This window comes from Gobius niger (assembly GCF_951799975.1).
Source record: "Gobius niger genome assembly, chromosome: 13".
NCBI classification, from domain to species: Eukaryota; Metazoa; Chordata; class Actinopteri; order Gobiiformes; family Gobiidae; genus Gobius; species Gobius niger.
In genome coordinates, this window is record NC_136864.1 from 1,705,404 (window position 1) to 1,727,642 (window position 22,239).

The 22,239-nt window shown below is 47.1% G+C and overlaps 1 protein-coding gene across 1 annotated transcript; it reads left to right on the plus strand.

Moving 5' to 3' along the window:
* Nucleotides 1-1,714: 1,714 nt before the first annotated feature.
* Nucleotides 1,715-21,523, plus strand: LOC306972842 (uncharacterized protein; the record flags this gene model as incomplete). The annotated part of the gene is made up of 14 exons (XM_079569549.1): nucleotides 1,715-1,903; nucleotides 4,235-5,090; nucleotides 6,131-6,215; nucleotides 11,180-11,236; nucleotides 12,630-12,704; nucleotides 12,787-12,861; nucleotides 13,077-13,140; nucleotides 14,280-14,475; nucleotides 16,433-18,392; nucleotides 18,482-18,649; nucleotides 19,321-19,488; nucleotides 19,548-19,718; nucleotides 20,222-20,268; nucleotides 20,463-21,523. The coding sequence occupies 14 exons, from the start codon at nucleotides 1,715-1,717 to the stop codon at nucleotides 21,521-21,523; spliced, it is 5,172 nt and encodes a 1,723-aa protein (XP_079425675.1).
* Nucleotides 21,524-22,239: the final 716 nt, after the last annotated feature.

Genomic DNA, 22,239 nt, shown 5'->3' on the forward strand with positions numbered 1-22,239 from the left:
ACACTTTTTTTTTATTTTTTTTATTACAACTTTAAAGTAGAAACGTGGTGCCCAAAGGCATTGACGGCTGGGTTCATTAAAACATAACATCAAAGATCAGCCTCTTATCAATGTCTCATAATTTGTTTTTAAAACAGTCCAAAGTAGGACAGTCCCACAGTTCTGGAATTTTGTTGCTAATAGAAATGGAGATCGGTCCAGTGCTCGACTCGTGGGGAACTCCCAGAACTGCCCAGATGGACAAGTGTTTTATTCCGTGTTTCAATAGGAGTTCTTTTAATGGTTGGACACAGGGACAGGAGAGCCTTTGGAAGTAATCCCCGTAACAGCACAAAACTGCAAAGTTTCTTCTGTGTTTTAGAGGAGCCAGTCTGAGTTCTTCATAGTCGTCATCTGTACCTGGTCGTGTGTAGGAGTAGTGTAGTATGATCCTAATGGCTCAGCGTTGGACTTTTTCCAAGCGGTTAGTTTGTGTGACATTTAAAGCGGCCCGGACAGGTGATGCATATTCAAAATGAGGTAGAATATGATATTTATACAGTATTGTTATAGATTTGGTATTATGCTTTTTTCAGTCCCATAGCACCAGTCTATATCACACTACAATGATGACAAACCTTCTGTTGGTCTGTAAATGCAGTAAATTAGAATAACTGCCTTGTATAAAATGTCTCTCTCAAAATGGCTGTAGTGAATGTCTTGAAATAGGCCTCTGTCTCTTTAAGAACCTCTTAACTCCCACCTGAACCGAGAGCATTTTCTCCAGTTTGGCTTTACCCCAATCCAAAGGCTTCTGGAAAAAGCTGTGAAAATAGCAACAAAACTGAGACGAAAACAATGATGGAAATGTGACAAAAAATGTATGAAAAAATGGCAAAAATTTGACAAAAAATTACACAAAAAAACCCCCTCACCTATGGTCATGAGATTTGGGTAATGACCGAAAGGACAAGATCGCGAATACAAGCGGCTGAAATGAGTTTCCTTCGCAGGGTGGCTGGGCGCACCCTCCGAGATCGGGTGAGGAGCTCAGTTACCCGGGAGGAGCTCGGAGTAGAGTCGCTGCTCCTTCACGTGGAAAGGAGCAGCTGAGGTGGCTCGGGCATCTGTTCCGGATGCCTCCTGGTCGCCTCCCGCGGGAGGTGTTCCAGGCATGTCCTAGTGGGACAAGGCCTCGTGGAAGGCCCAGGACACGGTGGTGGGACTATGTCTCCGAGCTGGCCTGGTGTGGCCTCGGGGTCAGAACAGCTGGAGGAGGTGTGGCCTTGGGGTCAGAACAGCTGGAGGAGGTGTGGCCTCGGGGTCAGAACAGCTGGAGGAGGTGTGTGTGGATCGGGAAGTTTGGGCATCTCTGCTGAGACTGCTGCCCCCGCGACCCGGCCCCGGATAAAGCGGAAGAAAATGGATGGATGGAACAAAAATGTGACAAAAAATGACAAAAAAGTTACAAAGATGAGTTGAATACCCAACAAAAAAATGATGGAAAAAAAATCTGATGATGTGAGGAAAAAGATCCTCTCGGTTCAGGTGGGAGTTAAGAGGTTAAAGCGGCGTCTTCCTGTAAAGCGTAGGGGGAGGGGCCTGAGCCGCTGTTAAGGACGATTCTTCCCTAAGTCTCACTTTGTAACGTGGACGTCAGTGAATGAACTACAAGCTCCGCGCGTTCTTCATCTTCTTCATCGTTCCATAACTGTACATGTTTTTAACGGTGCACATGTTTGTTCCGCAGGCGTCCTTGAACGTGTCCTTGAACGCGTCCTTGAACGCGTCCTCGAACGCGTCCTCCGTGGTCCCGCCCCGCGACATCTCCGAGGTGGTGGTGAAGAACGTGATCGTGGTGACGCTGACCATCGTCATCAGCTTCATCAACGGGGTGTTGGTTCACACGCACACGAAGCACCAGGTCACAGATCCATGTTTAACTCGGGAGAGACGTTTTCAAAGTAAAACCAAACCGAGGAAAAGCCTTTCATCGTGAGAGACGTTTTCAAAATAAAACCAAACCGAGGAAAAGTCTTTCATCCTGTGAGACGAGCTCGGCCGATTAAAGAAGCACAGATGAATAAATATGTTACAGTTTTCAGTCCAACCCACACTTTAACCCCTTAACTCCCACCTGAACCGAGCACATTTTCTCCAGTTTGGCTTTACCCCAATCCAAAAGCTCCTGGAAAAAAGGTGAGAAAATAGCAACAAAACTGAGACGAAAACAATGATGGAAATGTGACAAAAAAGTGACGAAAAATTGATGAAAAAGTGGCAAAAATGTCACAAAATTGTCACACAAGAAATTGACAAAAAAATTGACAAAAAATGTGACAAAAATGTGACCAAAAAAATGACAAAAATGTGTCAAAAAAATAAAAAAAATAAAAAAAAAATTAAAAATTTGATAAAATTTGACCAAAAAAAAGCACAAAAATGTGACAATAAAATAAAAAAAGACAAAAATGTGAGAAAAAAATGACAAAAATGAGAAAAAATTACAAAAAATGAAGAAAAAATGAAGAAAAAAAATGACAAAAAAGTTACAAAATTGAGTTGAACACCCAACAAAAAAATGATGGAAAAATATCTGATAACGTGAGGAAAAAGATCCTCTCGGTTCAGGCGGGAGTTAAGAGCTTAAAGCCACTTTAAGTGATTCTGTTTTATCGTACGAAATGAAAAATGGTTTTATTTTCAAAATTGATTGAACAAATGAAACAAAGACTTTTTTATTGTTAGTTTTCTATTGACGAGCTGCAAACAAATAACGATAACACTTTCTGTAAAGCTATGAGTTTGTAAAGGTTCCATAAAGACCTGGCTCAGACCTCAGATCCAGCTCTAAAAAAAAAAGGTTAAGATCAATTTTGGCCAGGCTCGAGAAGCTTCTAGACCTGGGCAGGAGCTCTGGCCTCTTCTTCACCACATCAGTCCAGATTGCAAAAAGTCCCCGACTAAAAACAAGGAAAAAAATCTTAAAATAAGACATTTTGTTTTGTTTTAAGGAAAAAATTCTGCCAATGGGGTCAGTGTTTTTTTCTTGCTAAGAATTCTTATTTCTGGAATATATTTCTTCATAAAACAAAAGAAAGAAACACTAAATTTAAGCAAATAAAGCTAGAATTAAGCAAAATGTCCTCAGAAAATGGAATCATTTAAGGAAAACATTCTTATTTAGTGAAAAATTGTGGATATTTTACTTAAATGTTGCTTGATTTAAGTAAAATGTTCTTAAAAAATACTAATATTTAAGGAAAGTATTGCCCGGAGACCCGTCTCCATGATGTGGAGCCAGGCTGATGGTGAGAAACACCTGCTGGAGGATTCACCTATTGTACATGTTTTAGTGGTAGACATGGGGAGAACATGCTTCACACAGAAAGGCCCCGTCCTGGTGGGAATCGAACACGGGACCTTCGAGCTGTGAAGCTGAGGCTCTAACCGCTGTGCCACCGAGCCGCCCACTTTAAAGAATGGAATGTATTATCTCTCTGTGAGAATCAGGTCTTACATTAAGTAAATATTAATCTTATTTTTTCTTAAAATAAGAAAAAATATTCTTTGTCTAAAGTTGAAGAAGATTCAAAATGTTTTTCTTGTTACAAGAAAAATGAGCAAGTTTTTAGCAAATATATCTGAACAATTATAGTTGTGTTTCTTATAGTAAGATAGAAGGTTTAGTTTACCTGCTTGACTAGTTTCGATCACTTCCTGTGATCTTCCTCAGAAGCGACACCTGGTGGTGGAGGTGCCGTGTCGTAGGCAGCTTACATGGATTTTCCAGTCAGTAGGGAGAGCTTACGCCCCCTACTGACTGTAGGGAGAGCTTACGCCCCCTACTGACTGTAGGGAGAGCTTACGCCCCTTACTGACTGGCGCCTTCTCCAGGACGGCGTCCCAAGTGTGTGATAAGGTGAACGCTCCCTCGTCCCGGTTCATAGATGTTGTTGCACGTTTCCTGATCTCGATGGCTTCTCTGATCCGGCGGTGATACTTGTTACACAACTATAATAGCCTCAAAGAAGACAGTATGAACCTTCTACAAATTTATCTGAACAAGAAATGGCTAAATTTTATTTCCTAAAACAAGATTTTTTTTCTCAAGAAAACTTTGCTCGGCAAAACATTATTACTTTTTAGGGAAAAAATAAGAACTTATTTCTTAAAGTAAGACATTTTTTACTTGTTAGAATCCACTTTTTGCCGTCCAGATTGCGATTCTGAAGCTTGACGTTTCCTCCTGCAGATGTTCTACTCAAACCCGCGCTACATCCTGTTCGCTCACCTGGTCCTGAACGACGTCCTGCAGCTGCTCCTGTCCACGCTCATGTTCCTGCTGAGCACCACGTCCCAGGAGGTTCTCTGCGGGCTCTGCGTGCTCCTCCTGTCCCTGAGCGTGCTGACCACCCACGCCACGCCGCTGAACCTGGCCGTCATGGCGGTGGAGTGCTACGTGGCCGTGTGCTTCCCGCTGCGCCACGCCCAGCTCTGCACCGCCCGCCGCGCCTACGCCGCCATCGGGGGCATCTGGGCCATGACGTCGCTCATCATCCTGCCCGACGTCTTCATCACGGTGGCCACGCGGCCCCCGGCGTTCTTCACGTCCGCCCTGTACTGCGAGAGGACCAGCGTCTTCAGCCACCCCGCCATCATGGTCAAGAGGGACGTCCAGTACAACATCTACCTGTCCGCCATCTGGGCCGTCCTCGTCTACACCTACTGCCACATCCTCTGCGCGGCCCGGGCGGCGAACTCGTCCCGGTCCAGGTCCAGGAAGGCTCAGAAGACCATCCTGCTCCACGGGTTCCAGCTGTTCCTCTGCACGCTGTCCTACGTGGACCACTTCCTGCTGCGGGCGCTGGCGTTCTGGTTCAGGAGGTACATCCTGCACATCGCCTTCGTGGTGTACGTGCTGGTCCTGATGCTCCCGCGCCTCGTCAGCCCCGTCCTGTACGGGCTGCGGGACAAGGCCTTCAGGCAGCGCCTCGCCAAGCACGCCCTGTTCTCCGCCACCATCAGAGCGGAGAGCGGAGGAACGCGAGGAGCTGAGGCGCCAAACACGCCCTGTTCTCCGTCACCATCAGAGCGGAGAGCGCGGGAACGTGAGGAGCTGAGGCGCCAAACACGCCCTGTTCTCCGCCACCATCCGAGCGGAGAACGCGGGAACGTGAGGAGCTGAGTCTCCAAACACGCCCTGTTCTCCGTCACCATCAGAGCGGAGAGCGCGGGAACGTGAGGAGCTGAGGCGCCAAACACGCCCTGTTCTCCGCCACCATCCGAGCGGAGAACGCGGGAACGTGAGGAGCTGAGTCTCCAAACACGCCCTGTTCTCCGTCACCATCAGAGCGGAGAGCGCGGGAACGTGAGGAACTGAGCCGCCAAACACGCCCTGTTCTCCGTCACCATCAGAGCGGAGAGCGGAGGAACGTGAGGAGCTGAGCCGCCAAACACGCCCTGTTCTCCGTCACCATCCGAGCGGAGAGCGCGGGAACGTGAGGAGCTGAGGCGCCAAACACGCCCTGTTCTCCGCCACCATCCGAGCGGAGAACGCGGGAACGTGAGGAGCTGAGTCTCCAAACACGCCCTGTTCTCCGTCACCATCAGAGCGGAGAGCGGAGGAACGTGAGGAGCTGAGCCGCCAAACACGCCCTGTTCTCCGCCACCATCCGAGCGGAGAGCGCGGGAACGTGAGGAACTGAGTCGCCCCAAACACGCCCTGTTCTCCGTCACCATCAGAGCGGAGAGCGGAGGAACGTGAGGAACTGAGTCGCCAAACACGCCCTGTTCTCCGTCACCATCCGAGCGGAGAGCGCGGGAACGTGAGGAACTGAGTCGCCAAACACGCCCTGTTCTCCGTCACCATCCGAGCGGAGAGCGCGGGAACGTGAGGAACTGAGTCTCCAAACACGCCCTGTTCTCCGTCACCATCAGAGCGGAGAGCGCGGGAACGTGAGGAACTCGCCGCTTCACAAACTGAGTCTCCAAACACGCCCTGTTCTCCGCGACCATCAGAGCGGAGAGCGGAGGAACGTGAGGAACTGAGTCTCCAAACACGCCCTGTTCTCCGCGACCATCAGAGCGGAGAGCGGAGGAACGTGAGGAACTGAGTCTCCAAACACGCCCTGTTCTCCGCCACCATCAGAGCGGAGAGCGCGGGAACGTGAGGAACTGAGTCGCCCCAAACACGCCCTGTTCTCCGCCACCATCAGGGCGGAGAGCGCGGGAACGTGAGGAGCTCGCCGTTTCACAGACTGAGTCGCCAAACCTCGCCGAATTAGTAAAGGTCTACGAACCAGCCAGAACTCTTCCTCCTCTGATCACACCTCCCTCGTCACTCCCAAGTTCAAATACAAAAAGTTTGGAGGCCGGTCATTTGCTGTGGAACGCAGTTCCGGTCCAGCTTCCAAACATCACAGAGCTGAGTGTTTTTATATCACAGTTGAAGACACATCTTTTCAGAAAAGCTTTCGATGCAGAGCCAGCGACTCGACTGCTGTTTTTATGTGTTGTTGTATTTATTGTTGTCTATTGTGATTCTTGTTTTATCCTGGAAAGCGCTCTGGGCACCTTCTGGTTGTTGTTGGGCTCTATATAAATAAAATTTGATTGATTGATTGAAAACAGCCAATAATGTTTAGCTGCAGACCCGGAGCCGAGACAGATCCACCGTGAAAAGCGAATCCACCGTGATAGTGCGCCCTCTGCTGGCAAAGGCGGATATACCACGGTGTTTAGCTCATGTTTTACAATATGTTGACATGTAACTTAGTTTACATGTACTGTTATTTGGGATATTTTATGAAATTAAAACTCTATGTTTTACTCCTTTCATTGTATTTTGTAGGACAGAGCCTTCATTTGTTCATTTGTTCAACAGGGACAGAGACAATATTTTGGAACAAAATCACAGGTTTATTTTGGTAACGGCCGTTGCTGTAATCAGTAAAGAAAAAGAAATCCTAGGGTTAATAATGTTAGTTTGCAGATGCAAAAACAAAATAAAAAACAACATTTGTACCTTCAGGGTTTTCCCTGTTTCCTAAAGTCAGCAGCAAAACAAAAGATCAACATTGACGTCATTAATGTGGAAAAATCAAATGTTGTAATTCTGGGCTCATAATGATAATGATAATAATAATAATAATAATAATAATAATAATAATAATAATAATACTATGGTCAAAACTAGTCTGGAATGACACATACAGAGCCTCTCGAACGTATTCATACACCTTGGACTTTTGTCCATTTTGTCATATTTACAACCATTTTTTTTACTGAACGTTCACACACAAGTAACCGACAACTGTGAAGTGAAAGCAAAATGATACATGATTCTGTTATATATATATATTTTTAAAGTGGGGCGTGCATAAGTATTCATACAGCATTATCTGAGTGCATTAAATTGCCTTTAAAACATTCCTCATGACTCCAGAATGTTCACACCTTGGCCTAACGGTTAAATAGAGGCACCTGTGTGTAATCTACTCTCAGTATAAATACAGCTGTTCTGTGAGGGCCTCAGAGCTGTGGTCACTAAACAACATCATGAAGGTCAAGGAGCACCAGAGAGGTCAGGGATAAAGCTGTGGAGAAGTTTAAAGCAGCGTTAAGTTATACAAAGATTTTCCAAGATTTAAAACATCTCCCGGAGCAACTGTTCAATCCATTGTTCGGAAATGGAAAGAGTAAAGCACCACTGCCAACTTACCAAGACACGGCTGTTCACCTAAACTATCAGACCCAACAAGGAGGACACTGGTAAGAGGTCCCTATGCTAAAGTGGCTATGATAGTTAGCATCAGAGGTCCCTATGCTAAAGTGGCTATGATAGTTAGCACCAGAGGTCCCTATGCTAAAGTGGCTATGATAGTTAGCATCAGAGGTCCCTATGCTAAAGTGGCTATGATAGTTAGCATCAGAGGTCCCTATGCTAAAGTGGCTATGATAGTTAGCACCAGAGGTCCCTATGCTAAAGTGGCTATGATAGTTAGCATCGAGGCTCCTTTCCCTAACTCCTTCCTAACTGACAGACCAATTCGAAAGCATCTTGTCATGGCGGACGCTGACGCACATCCGGTTTGTCGTAAGAGCTCTTACCAATCTGCTCGTTTCGGACGCAGCCGCGGAAGAACAAGGGGCCAGAGGTCGAGCGCAGGTAGACTGTGCCCTTTTATACGGCGCCCCCAGCTGACGGGCGGAGTAACACCACAGACGGCTCCTACTCTTACATGCACACAGAGATCTTATTGAGCCGAATGTGACTCCGAATTCCTCCGTCGTGAGATCAATAAAGGATCATCTTATCTTGATTTTACCTTCGGATTCTCGCCAACTCTACACACTTTCTGCGAGGGCGTCTAGGTTTTTGTCACTTCGCTTCATCCTTAAAGAGCATTGGGTAAAGTTAACCTTAACCTTCTTGTTTTTACTATAGTCGTGCACATTATGACCCAGCGCCTCCTTATGTTTCAAATACATTTTCAGAAAGTCTTCAGTCTGTAACTCCACCTGTACCTGAGCTTTCCTCCTCCTCGTGAGTGTGAGCAGTGTGAGCAGTGTGAGCAGTGTGAGCAGTGTGATCAGTGTGAGCAGTGTGAGCGCTCAGGTCCAAAGAGCACAGAGAGGAGGGCGGGGCTAAGGCGTTTACCACACTCGTCTCATTCAGGACGGGACCAGGACCAGACAGCTGCAGCAACTGTGAGTACTACTGCATACTAGTACTGCACAGTACTATTACTGCATGGTACTACAACACATTACAACTACATTATACTACTGAGTGACACTACTGCATGATACTACTTCAGGATACTACTGCTGCGAGATACAACATATTACTAATATTACTAATATGTACTACTACTTCAGGATACCTCTGTATATTACTACTGCATAGTACTACAGCATATTACTAGTACTACATAATACTACTGAGTGATACTACCGCATGATTCTACTGCATATTACTATTATATGATACTACTGCTGCGAGATACAACATATTACTAATATTACTACTACTTCAGGATACTACTGCCTTGTACTATTACTACAAAACACTGCTGTGGTTGAGCTGAACCTGGGCCTGGTCAGTTTTTTACATCCAGCTTTTGTTTGTTCAGGAAATGAATAAAACATAAAGTTTATTCCAAACTCTTCAAACAAACTGAAACTGTGCCTGATCAAACCTGCAGTATATTTACTGTGACGCCGTGTCAGATATAAAGCTGAACTCTGACCTGTAGTTTTACGGCACATTAACTGGACGGTTTCAGCTTTCGTTCTGCAGGATGAACTCGCTGCCCTCCCTCGCTCTGATCTGTCTCAGTGATATTAAACTGTTTATTGTTCCTCTGAGCTCAAGAACAACAGGGTTTTTCCAACCAGAGAAAAATAATCCAAAATAAAAATGTCATAATGAAGATGCAAAGTAGTTTCCTGGATCTGTGAGACGTCTCTGGTGAAGCTCCTTGTCCTTCAGGAGAGAAACTAAATATAAATAACTCTGTGTTCCTCAGAGACACAGGAGCAAAGACATAAAGAAACACACGAACCCTCCCCGACCCAGAGTAAAACTACACAGACACGGGGAGAACGTGCAAACTCCACAGAAAGCTGATCAGACGACATATTTGTCTCTGGTTTATGTCTTTTCCCGACACATTTGAGCCAATGGGCGCCGGCTGCTCTGCTTTATGACCACGACACTGGGGGGCGCCATTGGGCGGCACGGTGGCACAGCGGTTAGCGCTTGTGCTTCACAGCTAGAAGGTCCGGGTTCGATTCCCACTAAGGACGGGGCCTTTCTGTGTGGAGTTTGCATGTTCTCCCCGTGTCTGTGTAGGTTTCCTCCGGGTACTCCGGTTTCCCCTACCACTAAAAACATGTGCAATAGGCCAGGATGTATGAGAGTGTGTTTGAGAGTGCGCATGGGGGACGACGGAGGAAAATTAGCCTAAGGCCACAATCCGGTGTGGCTTGTTCATTAACTTGCACTGTCCCGACCAAATAAACCATAAATAAATAAATACAATTGCTGTAGTGCCTCCATGTCGCCACTAGGCCCCCATTGAAAAGCATTGGAGTTTAGACACTTTAAAAACAACTTTAACGCCTGGTTTCTACTTTTTAAACACTACAGGCTCGATCTTCCTCCTGAGATAACGCTGGGTTAATCACAGTTAAAGAAACCAGGCTGGTTTTCGTAAGAAGTTTAGAAATCTCGTTCTTAATGAGGCTCGGACTGTTAGCATTGGAGCAGCGCGAGCTACACGTCACACAAGGGCCGAGTCTACGCCCACTTTTGTCATTTTTTTGGTGTTTTTTCATCAATTTTATATACAATTTTTGTCATTTTTTTGTTACATTTTTGTCATTTTTTTTGTCAAATTTTTATCACATTTTTGTCATATTTACGTCATTTTTTGGTCACATTTTTTTCATTTTTTCGTCAATTTTTTGATAAATTTTTTTTCATTTTTTTGTCATTTTGGTCACTTTTTTATCAATTTTTTGTCATTTTTTGTCACATTTTTAGGCTCGATCTTCCTCCTGAGAAAACGCTGGGTCACAATGTAAGAAACCAGGCTGGTTTTCGTAAGAAGAATTTTAGAATCTGGTACTTAATGAGGCTCGGACTGTTAGCATTGGAGCAGCGCGAGCTACAAGTCACACAAGGGCGGAGTCTACAGTGAAGATCCCGCCCTTATGCCCTTTTTAGGAACATGCTTCTTCAGAGCTGGGGAGGAGGAGTCTGTAAATCCTCCATGAATTCCCCCTCGTCATTATGGTAAATGGGAGGAGTGAGCAGGAGACGTCCATTATTTTTTACAGTCTATGATTTGAACCGGCTTCATTAGGTTTTGTGCCGTTACAGTGACGCCCGGATCCATAAAACAGTAAACCTGAGGACGTTCCATCACTTCAGTCAGTGTTTTATGACTGATCTTTTATTGTGCCAGCTTAAACTTTGTACCCGGTTTATCAGTAAACTGAGGCGAAGTGTCCAGACCAGAGACAAAACACTCACAGAAACAAATGTTGGTAAAGTTTTGAAGTTTTCGTGTGGCAGATGGACAGAGCTGACCGGCCTGAGGCGGGCGAGAGCGAGGGGTGCGTGTGGAGCTCTACAGAATCACCTCCAGGATGAAACCTGCAGGACGTACTGATGGGTTCTTTGTTTCAGGAGTCAGATGGAGGAGCACAGGCCTCCCCCCGTCCCCGAGAAGAAGCGGTACCTCAGGTGGGTCACAGGACACTGAAGCAGAACGATCAGTCAGACTATGCTCCACGTCCATCCACTACCACTTCTACCACTTTACCCGGGGCCATGTTAATGTTAATGTTAATGTTAATGTTAATGTTTTGTTCGTTGTCTTGGTGATCTCTCTCTCTCTCTCTCTCTCTCTCTGGTGACGACATCAACTCGTGTCACGCACTCCTACACAAGTGTTTCCCTGACTGTCCTGGTTATATTTGCTTTTGGTGTTTAAACAACTTACTATTTAAACTCTTCAAGTGGCCAGTTTTGGTCCAGGCGCTTGGACACCAGCCCTTCCAACCCTCTCTTCAGAGTCAGACTTTAGGTCATGAGTGACAGCAACGTGACACTGTGCTCAGTAAAAAGGCTGCGGCCTCATTGCCAGGGCCGGACTGGGACTGAAAAACAGCCCTGGACTCTGACCAGCCGGGCCCAAATTAGCGTAATTGTGACACTTCCACAAATACATTTGTGAACCTCTTACCATCCGCCTCAACCAAATGCATTCTGTCCTCTTTTGGCTCATTTGAAAGCTAAGACCCACAAAACTGACCTTTTTCCTCGCGCTGTTGCTGTGTTGTGTCACCCTTTGTATGTTTTTTTTTCTTTTTTTCCATTTTTGTGACATTTTTGTTTATTTTTTGTCACTTTTTGTTGCATTTTTGTCACTTTTTTGGTGCTTTTTTCCCAAGAATCTTTTTGATTAGGGTAAAGCCAAACTGGAGAAAATGGGATCCGTTCAGGTGGGAGTTAAAAGGTTACCTCTTACCTCCCGCCTAAACATTAATGAGTGCATTTTCCCCAGTTCGGCTTTTTATTATTATTTTTCCTTTGTTCTGTTCATCCTTATACAATTTTGATCTTGTTTGGAGTGTTTATTGATTGTTTTATATTAATTTATCTTAAGATTGTTGATCTAAATTTGTAGGAGTTTGGGATGGTAGTACTGGGGCAGCTGGTTTGATTTTAAAACCCACACCCGTCCCACTAGCGCTTCAAAGTTTGAGAACCACTGAATAAACAGGATAAGACATTAATTACATTGTGTGCATTAGAGAATTCAAAATGTTAGTACACACACACTTTTATTCTTACATCCAAGCAGAAGTCTGAAGTTCTGTCTAAAGCAGAAGCTCCATGACTTCCTTCTTCACTTCTCAGTCTGTGACTGAGGAGCAATGAGGCCTCAGCCTTTTTACTGGAAACAAAGAGCTCATGTGTTCAGCGTCATGTTATTGTCATGGTGTCTGCCCTAAAGTCTAACTCTGAATTAAGTCAATTCCCTTGTGTCCAAATGCCCGGACCAAAACTGGCAGCCTGAAGAGTTTAAATAAAAATCCCCAACAACTCCTAAAGGTGTCTGTCGTTGCTTTAGGAAAGAGCCGCTGACGACTGATTCCAGTGTGTCCATGAGGAGTGAGCGCTCTGTCGGCCGTGACATCGACTTCAGGTCAGTCGCGCCTGAGAAGAATCACCACAGATTATGTCAGAAACAATGGGTTTGATACATTGAGTTGATGTCGTTGCTTTAGGAAAGACGGGACGACGGCTGATCCCAGTGTGACCGTGAGGAGTGACCGCTCTGCCGGCCGGCTCATCGACTTCAGGTCTGAAAAATCTGATGAACTAAAAACATTTTTTATTTACAATTTTAATGTTTTGCTTTTGTCACTGATGATTTAGAAAGGAGTCTTCAGGACCCTCATGTGCATCTTTAAAAAGCGACCGGTCCATTGGTCGTTTCATAGACTTCAGGTACCGACCGGTGTAAAGTCAGTCTGTTTTTACGCAGAGACAAAAACAACTTCTCTGCTCCTTTCAGAGAGAGGCCGCCGAGCTCAGAGGACCCGACCTGTGGACACGACACTCTGGACTCCACCTTTCAGGTTCTCCAATGCTTTGAAGGGATCAAATCTTATCCAATCGAACAGAGCTGATTATTACAGGAGCAGTTCCTCACAGGCTGCACCAAAATCACTGGTTTGCATCTCAGAACCGTTTGACCCAAGAATCAAACCATGGTCACATTTATATAGCGCATTTCTTCAATTCATCACATGATCTTTGACGAGCAGGGGCGGACAGGGACTGAAAAACAGCCCTGGCCCAAATTAGCGTAAATGTGCACCTACCACCCGCCTTAATGAGCGCATTTTCTCCAGTTCGGCTTTACTCAAATCTAAAAGCTTCTCGGCTGGAGAGCAACAATGTCCTTGTTTCAAAGCTGAGACCTACAAAGTGATTGGCAACTTTTTGTCAAGTCGCCGCATTTTTTGTCATAGTTTTGTTGTTTCTTCATTACTTTTTTGTCACATTTTTGTTGAATTTTTGTTGAATTTTTGTCACATTTTTGTCACATTTTTGTTGAATTTTTGTTGAATTTTTGTCACATTTTTGTTGAGTTTTTGTAATTTTTTTGTTGATTTTTTATTGAATTTTTGTCTAATTTTTGTCACATTTTTGTTGAATTTTTGTCACATTTCTTCTATCATTTTTTTGTTATGGTTCAGTCACGTTTTTGTGGCCTTTTCGTTGCTTTGTTGTCGTGTTTTTGTTGAATTTTTGTCATTTTTTTGTTGAATTTTTGTCATTTTTTTTGTTAAATTTTTGTCACTTTTTTGTTGAATTTTTGTCACTTTTTGTTGAATTTTTGTTGAATTTTTGTCACATTTTTTCTATCATATTTTTGTTATGGTTCAGTCACGTTTTTGTGGCCTTTTCGTTGCTTTGTTGTCGTGTTTTTGTTGACTTTTCATCACATTTTTGGTCAATTTTTTTAATGCTTTTTCCGGCACATTTTTGTTTTGTTTTCATCCTCTTTTCTTCTCGCTATTTTGATGCTTTTCTTTTTTGCTTTTTGATTTGGGTAAAGCTCGGTTAAGGCGGGACCGGTGGCCCTTCTGTGCTCTTCCAGAATGGACATGTGGCCAGTCCGCCCCTGTTGACGAGAACCACGAATCAAACCTGCCCCGACATAGAGTAAAGCTTACCTTCACCGTCATTTAAAAGGCTGTTCTTTATCCAGGTTCTGGAGGAGCACATGCTGGCCTTCGTCAAAGACCAGCTGAGGAGGTTCCGCAGAGTCCTGGCCTCGGATCACCCAGAGCATGAGGAGAGTGAGGAGGATGAGGAGCAGAGCAGCAGAGAAGCTCTTCTGAAGATCACGCTGGAGTTTCTGAGGAGGATGAAGCAGGAGCATCTGGCCGAGCGGCTGCACAACAGTAAGAAGTGTCTAAAGGGGAGGAGGGCGGTCAGGTGGTAACGTTCACAAGACGAAGAGAAGAAGCAGCGCGGTGACTTTTGCTTTAGTCAGACCAGGGATAAGGAGATGTTTCTTTACCTGCTTAAGTGCCCGCCTTCCCCAAAAGTGTCACCCGGAGGTCAGGTCTGTCAGGCTGACAACGCCTCAGAAGAACAACCATCTACTATCTGCTGATAGAAGATGGTTGCCCTCGCACCCTGCTGGGGGACACTTCTGTAGAAGGTCAGCAGTCAGAACATCTCTTTATAACAATGACCACTCTTACACTAAATCTGGGTGTACATTTACATAGCGTGAGTTTTTTTTATTTGAGACATAGGCTGTGTCCGAATGTCCACACTATCCTCTAACCCCTCATTCACTACATAGGCCCGCACTATATAGTCACTATATAGTCACTGATTCTGTTGGCGATTCGACACAAGCCACGACTGTCTCCGAGCTGCGTGACGTCACGCACGCTGCGGCTGCAGATATGTTTTTTATTATTTTTTTATCTCAATTTATTTATTGTTACAAACGTTTATTTTATGAAACAGAACGACTGTTTTGGAACTTTTACAGGTGTTACTATCATCACAAAAAAAGGAAAAAAGCTCAGAGATGCCGAGAGTCGGTCAGAGCCCGGTGTCCGAACACCAGCAGATTGAGCGACTACATCTGCTAAAAGTCGCTAAACTCTGGGAATAAAGTATTTCTGCGATAAAAAACTAACTCAGAGACAGCGGAATATGTATGATAAATATGAGTCAGATACTTTATATTTCACATGGATTTTACATGAATGGCTTGGATTATTGTAGAGGAAGCTGTCGGTCATTTAGCTCAAGCTAAAGGTTAGCAGCTAACGTTAGCATCTTTTCACCGTAGCCGTTTATATTTAGGTCGTTTATTCCTGAGAAACACAAACACTCGACTGAATCAGCTGATTTACTTCAGTCGTGTTTAGTTCACAGACCTGTCTCTGTCAGGCTCTTCTCTGACTCTCGCAATGCATTGTGGTCTATATTGACCCGTTTAGTGACCATCGATGCTCACTACTTTTCCAGATGCATTGTGGGAAATTTCAAGTGCACTACTTTTTTCTCTCTGGACATTCGGACACGCCTACAACATGTGACCATATATAGTCACTATATAGCCACTATATAGTGGCTATATAGTGACTATATAGTGATATATATATAGCCACTATATAGCCACTATATAGTGACTATATAGTCACTATATAGTGGCTATATAGGGGATAGTGTGGACATTCTGATACAGCCACAAATTACCATCGTAGGGATAACAGCGCAGGTCATAGGTCACAGTGACTGAACTAACTTTTGTTTTGCCAATTTTAGACACGACACAATGTCTTTGATAGAAACACAGGGACAAAGATTAGAAATGGAAGCGTTGTACGACTAAAGATGAGCTGTGACAGATCTCAGCAGAGTTAAACAGACTTAAAGCGCCTGTCTCACTGACTTGGAGACTAGTTGGAGACTCCAGTCGCTGCTGGTCCCGGAGATGTTTCCGAGACGTCCCAATGAAAACCAACAGTTTCGTTTTCAGCAGAGACTGCATTGAGACTTGAAACCATCTCAAAGAGACTCTTTGGTGTATGATGGGTCTCGGAGACATTGCAGGGATGTCACAGAAACGTCTCACAGGTTGAGGACAACAAATAGTGTTCGCAAAACAGCTGCTTGAAACCATGAGATGATGTGGAGACTTGAAAAAGTCTCGATGTGGTCTCCGCTGAAATCGAACCAGTTCGTTTTCACCATGACCTGGAGACTCGCCTTATTGCCAGGAGATGTATCAGAGACATCTCCATGACCAGCAGCACCTTGAGTCTCCTAATGGTCTCCAGGCCGGTGAGAGGCCCCTTGAGTAAGTGTAACGTGGTCGTTTGTCTTCATCAGGGAGCCATGTTGGAGTGTGTCGAGAGAAAGTGAAGAAGCATCTACAGCAGAGGTTCAGCTCCGTCAGCCCGTCCTCCCTGCAGCAGATCTACACAGAGCTCTACATCACCGAGGGCGGGGCCGCAGAGGTCACCCAGGAGCATGAGGTCAGACACATCGAGGCCTCGCTCAGGAGACCAGCCACAGCGGAGGCCATCATCACCAGCGAGGAGCTCTTTAGGAGCCGCTCAGGAGAAGCAATCAGAGCAGAGCTGTCGAAGAGCGAGGTCAGTGTGGAGAAAGATCAGCCAATCAGGACAGTCCTGTCGAAGAGCGAGGTCAGTGTGGGGAAAGATCAGCCAATCAGGACAGTCCTGACGAAGGGCGTGGCCGGTGTGGGGAAGACGGTGCTGACTCAGAAGTTGAGTCTGGACTGGGCTGAAGGCAGAGCCCACCAGGACGTCCAGCTGCTGTTCCCCTTCACCTTCAGAGAGCTCAATGTTCTCAGAGACTCTGAGTTCAGCCTGGAGGGACTGATCCACCATCACTTCAGTCAAACCAAAGGTCTCCTCAGCTTTGAAGACCTGCAGCTGCTCTTCATCTTGGACGGTCTGGACGAGTGCAGACTTCCTCTGGACTTCAGCCGGACCCGGGTCCTGACGGAGCCCACAGAGAGCGCCTCAGTGGAGGAGCTGCTGGTGAACCTCCTCAGGGGGAGCCTGCTTCCCTCCGCTCGCCTCTGGATAACCACACGCCCCGCGGCGGCCAATCAGATCCCTGCTGAGTGCGTCTCCATGGTGACAGAGGTGCGAGGCTTCAGCGACCCACAGAAGGAGCTGTACTTCAGGAAGAGGTTCTTAGAGAAGAAACAGGCCGACACGATCATCTCCCACATCAAGGCGTCGACCAGCCTCCACGCCATGTGCCACTTACCGATCTTCTGCTGGATCCTCTCCACGGTCCTGAAGCACCTGCTGAGCAACAAAGAGCTGCCCCAAACCCTCACGCAGATGTACGTCCACTTCCTGGTGGTACAGGCTAAAGTCAAGAACGTCAAGTATCATGAGGGAACAGGAGCAGACCTTCACTGGACTCCAGAGACCAGGGAGATGGTGCTGTCTCTGGGAAAACTGGCCTTTGAGCAGCTGCAGAAAGGAAACCTGATCTTCTACGAGTCTGACCTGAGCGAGTGTGGGCTGGACGCTGCAGAGATCGCTCGTTACTCTGGAGTCTTCACACAGGTCTTCAGAGAAGAACAAGGTCTGTACCAGGACAAGGTCTACTGCTTCATCCATCTGAGCGTGCAGGAGTTTCTGGCTGCGCTTCACGTCCATCAGACCTTCTTCAGCTCTGGGGAGAACCTGCTGTCGCCGCAGCTCACCTCTGAGGTCAAAGCCACACATTCGGAGCCATCGACTAAACCTAAAGTTAAGTCTAAAGCCAAACGTCACATGTTCACGAGGCCTGACAGTGATTTACAAACTGAGAGAGAACCTCAGGTCAGAGCTGAGAAAAGCACCTCTGCCACAGACTTCTACCGCTCTGCTGTGGACCAGGCCTTACTGAGTCCCAATGGACACCTGGACCTGTTCCTGCGCTTCCTCCTGGGCCTGTCCCTGCCGACCAATCAGAGCCTGCTGCGGGGTCTGCTGACTCCCACAGGAAGTGACCAGACCAATCAGGAGACAGTGAGGCCCATCAAAGCGAGGCTGAACCAGGATCTGTCCACGGAGAGGAGCCTGAACCTGTTCCACTGTCTGAACGAGCTGAACGACCGCAGCCTGGTGGAGACCGTCCAGCAAAGCCTCCGAGGAGGGACGTTCACGGACTATGAAGTCAGTCCTTCCGACTGGTCGGCCGTGGCCTTCATCCTGCTGACCTCCGACTCAGACCTGGAGGAGTTTGACCTGAGGAAATACTGCCCTTCAGAGGCCGTCCTCCTGAAGCTGCTGCCGGTCGTCAAAGCCTCCACCAGAGCCACGTGAGTCACATCTAAGAGCCGTCAGTTTGGATCATCTCTGTTATAACGGTTTGTTTTGACCTGGTTTACGTCTTCTGTTCTGTGGTCAGTCTGAGCGGCTGTGGTCTCTCTCAGAGCGCCTGTGCTCCTCTGGCCTCAGTCCTCAGCTCCTCAGGTCTGACTCACCTGGATCTCAGTAACAACGACCTCCGAGACGCAGGAGTGGAGCTGCTGTGTGAGGGACTGAAGAGCGCCCCCTGCAGACTGGAGACACTCAGGTGACACCAGATAGTTGTAGGTTTGTCATCATAGTGAAGCTTTATCCTGAAACAGGAATGTTTTTAATAAATCAGCCCTATTCCCCCAAATAAAGCACCTGTGTATGTAACTTTGTCAGGTCGAACTGGGCTTTTTAATCTGTGGGACAAATACAAACAAATACAATCAATAAAAACATCAACATAGAATTAATTAATTAAAAGGCAAGAGTGCAGATAAAATACTTTCAGTCATATTTATGGGCATAAAGAACCATTTTCAGCCTGGATTTGAACGAAGAAAGGGGCGTTTCTGTATCGTGTTAGGAGACCATCTGTCCACTCTTGTATTGGTCTCTCAAACACGATCGAGAACCAGGGTTACAACGTAACCTCTCATCATGGCAAGAGCACATGGCTCTGTAAACTAGCAAAAAACACCGAGAATCCCCCCGTGCTGCATGTTCATGGAGTTTGGGAGGTTTTGTTCCAGTTTGAGCAGGTTTGGCTGCTTAGACCTGGCAACTCTGGGTATGATGCGACACACAGATCACAACAAAGTTATATTGTCCCAGCCGCAGTTGTAAGTATTAAAAATGTGTATGAGTCACTCCTAAACGTCCACTTTAAGATATGTCAGACGCCTCGTGTGGAGCGAGACCTCCTGTTCTGACCAGATGTTTCCTCCACAGTCTGTCGCGCTGTGGCCTGTCCCACCACAGCTGTGCTCCTCTGGCCTCAGTCCTCAGCTCCTCAGGTCTGACTCACCTGGACGTCAGCGACAACGACCTCTGGAACTCTGGGGTGGAGCTGCTGAGTGAAGGACTGAAGAGCGCCCCCTGCAGACTGGAGACACTCAGGTGAGAGCATGACAGACTCTCTCGACATTGAGTCAGCGGCTGATGTTCTGTGTCTTTAGGCTGTCGGGATGTCTGGTCTCCGAGAGGGGCGGGGCTTCTCTGGTATCTGCTCTAAGCTCCGCCTCCTCCCGTATAAGAGTGGTAGACTTGAGCTACAACTATCCTGGACCCTCCACCGAGCGCCTGATCGCTGTCCAGGAGAACCCCCACCATCCCCTGCACCTCCTCAGGTAAGAACCCCCACGCCCCTGCACAAACCTTAGACAAGACACCGCAGGTCACTAGGAAAAAAATATATAGAGAAATGTTGCTGTAGCCCCTCCTGGAGCCGCTACCTTAACGTGGTGGAGGGTTTGAGCACCTGAATGATCCTGGAGCTCTGTTGTCGGGGCTTCGTGCCCCTGTAGGGTCTCCCAGGACAAACAGGTCCTGACGTTCTTGACTTTAGCCTGGGCCACCAGGAAGTGGACGTACATCTGGGTGAGGGTTTGGAGCAGCTCTTTGTGGCTCAGCAGGTGCTTCAGGACCGTGGAGAGGATCCAGCAGAAGATCGGTAAGTGGCACATGGCGTGGAGGCTGGGAGACGCCTTGATGTGGGAGATGATCGTGTCGGCCTGTTTCTTCTCTAAGAACCTGTTCCTGAAGTACTGCTCCTTGTATATATATATATATATATGTAACACAAATGCCTTTTTTGCTTTGGTCAGTGAGTAACTTCCCGTCTGTGTTCCAGGCTCGATCCTGCTGGACAGCGGTGGATGGTCCCAGGTCTGAGGAAGTGTAAGTATTCAGGAAGTGATGTCATCAGAGTGGTATATTTAACAGAAGTGATGTCATCAGAGTGTCGTATATAACAGGAAGTGATGTCATCAGTGGCGTATTGAACAGAAGTGATGTCATCAGAGTGGCGTATTGAACAGAAGTGATGTCATCAGAGTGGTATACTGAACAGAAGTGATGTGTGTGTTCTCCAGATGCCTGTGCAGTTTCCCTGGACCCTCACTCTGCTCACAGGAGGCTGCGACTGTCCGACAATGGCCGCCGCGTGACATGTGACCACCCTGACTCACTGTTACACCCCGGCGTAAACGTGGCCGACGCGCCTCGGGTCCGCAGCTCCTCCGCTCTCACCGGCCGCTGTTACTGGGAGCTGGACTGGGAGGTGGACAGAGAGTCGGACTGGAGCGGAGCCGTGGAGATTTCACTGAGTCACAGACGACTTAAAGCAGAGACATCGAGAGGCCGGTCCTGGTCCCTGAAATGTTCCAGAGGGAATTACGTCATCCACCATAACTCGAAGGACGTGTTTCTGTCGGCCTGTCCACCCTGCTCGGGCCGGGTGGGCGTGTTCCTGGACTCTGAGGCGGGAGCGCTGACGTTCTATGATGTGGCCTCTGACGGACAGATGTGCCACCTCCACACCTTCAGCGGAGCCTTCACGGAGCCGCTGTTCCCTGGGTTTGGACTGGGGGCCGGTTCCTCTGTGTCTCTGGTGGACACTGGCTTATCGTTGGGCCGTGACTTTAACCCGGCTGCAGCTCCGCCGGTCCCAGAGCGGGTCCCAGAGCGGGTCTCACAGCCGGTCCCAGAGCGGGTCTCACAGCCGGTCCCAGAGCGGGTCTCACAGCAGGTCCCAACAAAGGTCCCACTGTCAGTCCCAAAGCACTTCCCAAAAAAGGCTCCCCTGCAGGTACCACAGCAGGCCCCAAAGCAGGTCCCACAGCAGGTCCCAGAGCAGGTACCACTGTCAGTCCCACTGTCAGTCCCACAGCAGTTCCCAAAAAAGGCTCCCCTGCAGGTACCACAGCAGGCCCCAAAGCAGGTCCCACAGCAGGTCCCACTGTCAGTCCCACAGCAGTTTCCAAAAAAGGCTCCCCTGCCGGTACCACAGCAGGCCACCCATCCGCCCCCGCATCCCTCCATCCCGCCGCGCGCTGAAGATGGTCAGGCTGCGAGAAGCCGCTGGCGTAAAGTCATCGCCGAAACCATGTTGGCACAAGCTCCAGGGAAGAGCCCCCAGGAAGAACCACATTAGGACTAAGGTGCGTACACACCAAACGTGCGTCCACGCCCCCCCATCTGCCTCTCGTTGGACGCCAAACAACGCCGCTTCACATACTTCACATACTTCACACTCGCGACAAACGCCTGTTTGCGCGCGTGAAGTTTTGCAAGCGTCATACATGGAGGCGTGTCTGGCCACCGGTTGTTGACTCAGGGCGCACTCACACTTGACATCTGAACCTGCCGCTCTCCAGCTCGTTTGAGGAAAGGCCTGGATGCCCCGAACGGCCCGCGCTCACACTTACACAAACGAACCGAGCCGTGGCCGAGCACGAGGAGTTGTTTACAAGTGCACGTGAGCAGCAGCAGCGCAACATAATGCAGAAGAAAAAAAAAACTTTAACAGCTGCGTGAAATAATGTCTACTATGAGCCCTGTCAAATCTCTTCACTAAACTTTTCTTTGCATTTTACAACAGTTTAACAAAAAGGGCTATGATCTACTGTACTGAGATATAGATACTTTTTAGATTCATGTTACTTTCTTCATATCAATAAACAAGTACTCAGTCACTATATTTCAATTTCATAATCATAACATTGATGAGAAAGAAAAGATCAGAACAGCGTTTGTGAAGTGTTTTTGTGTATTTCACATTAGTGCTGAATACGTTTGTAACAAGTGTAGCCTGAACATTTTCTGAATCATGCGCCTCTTATATGTATTAATATTATAGTATATTGAAGA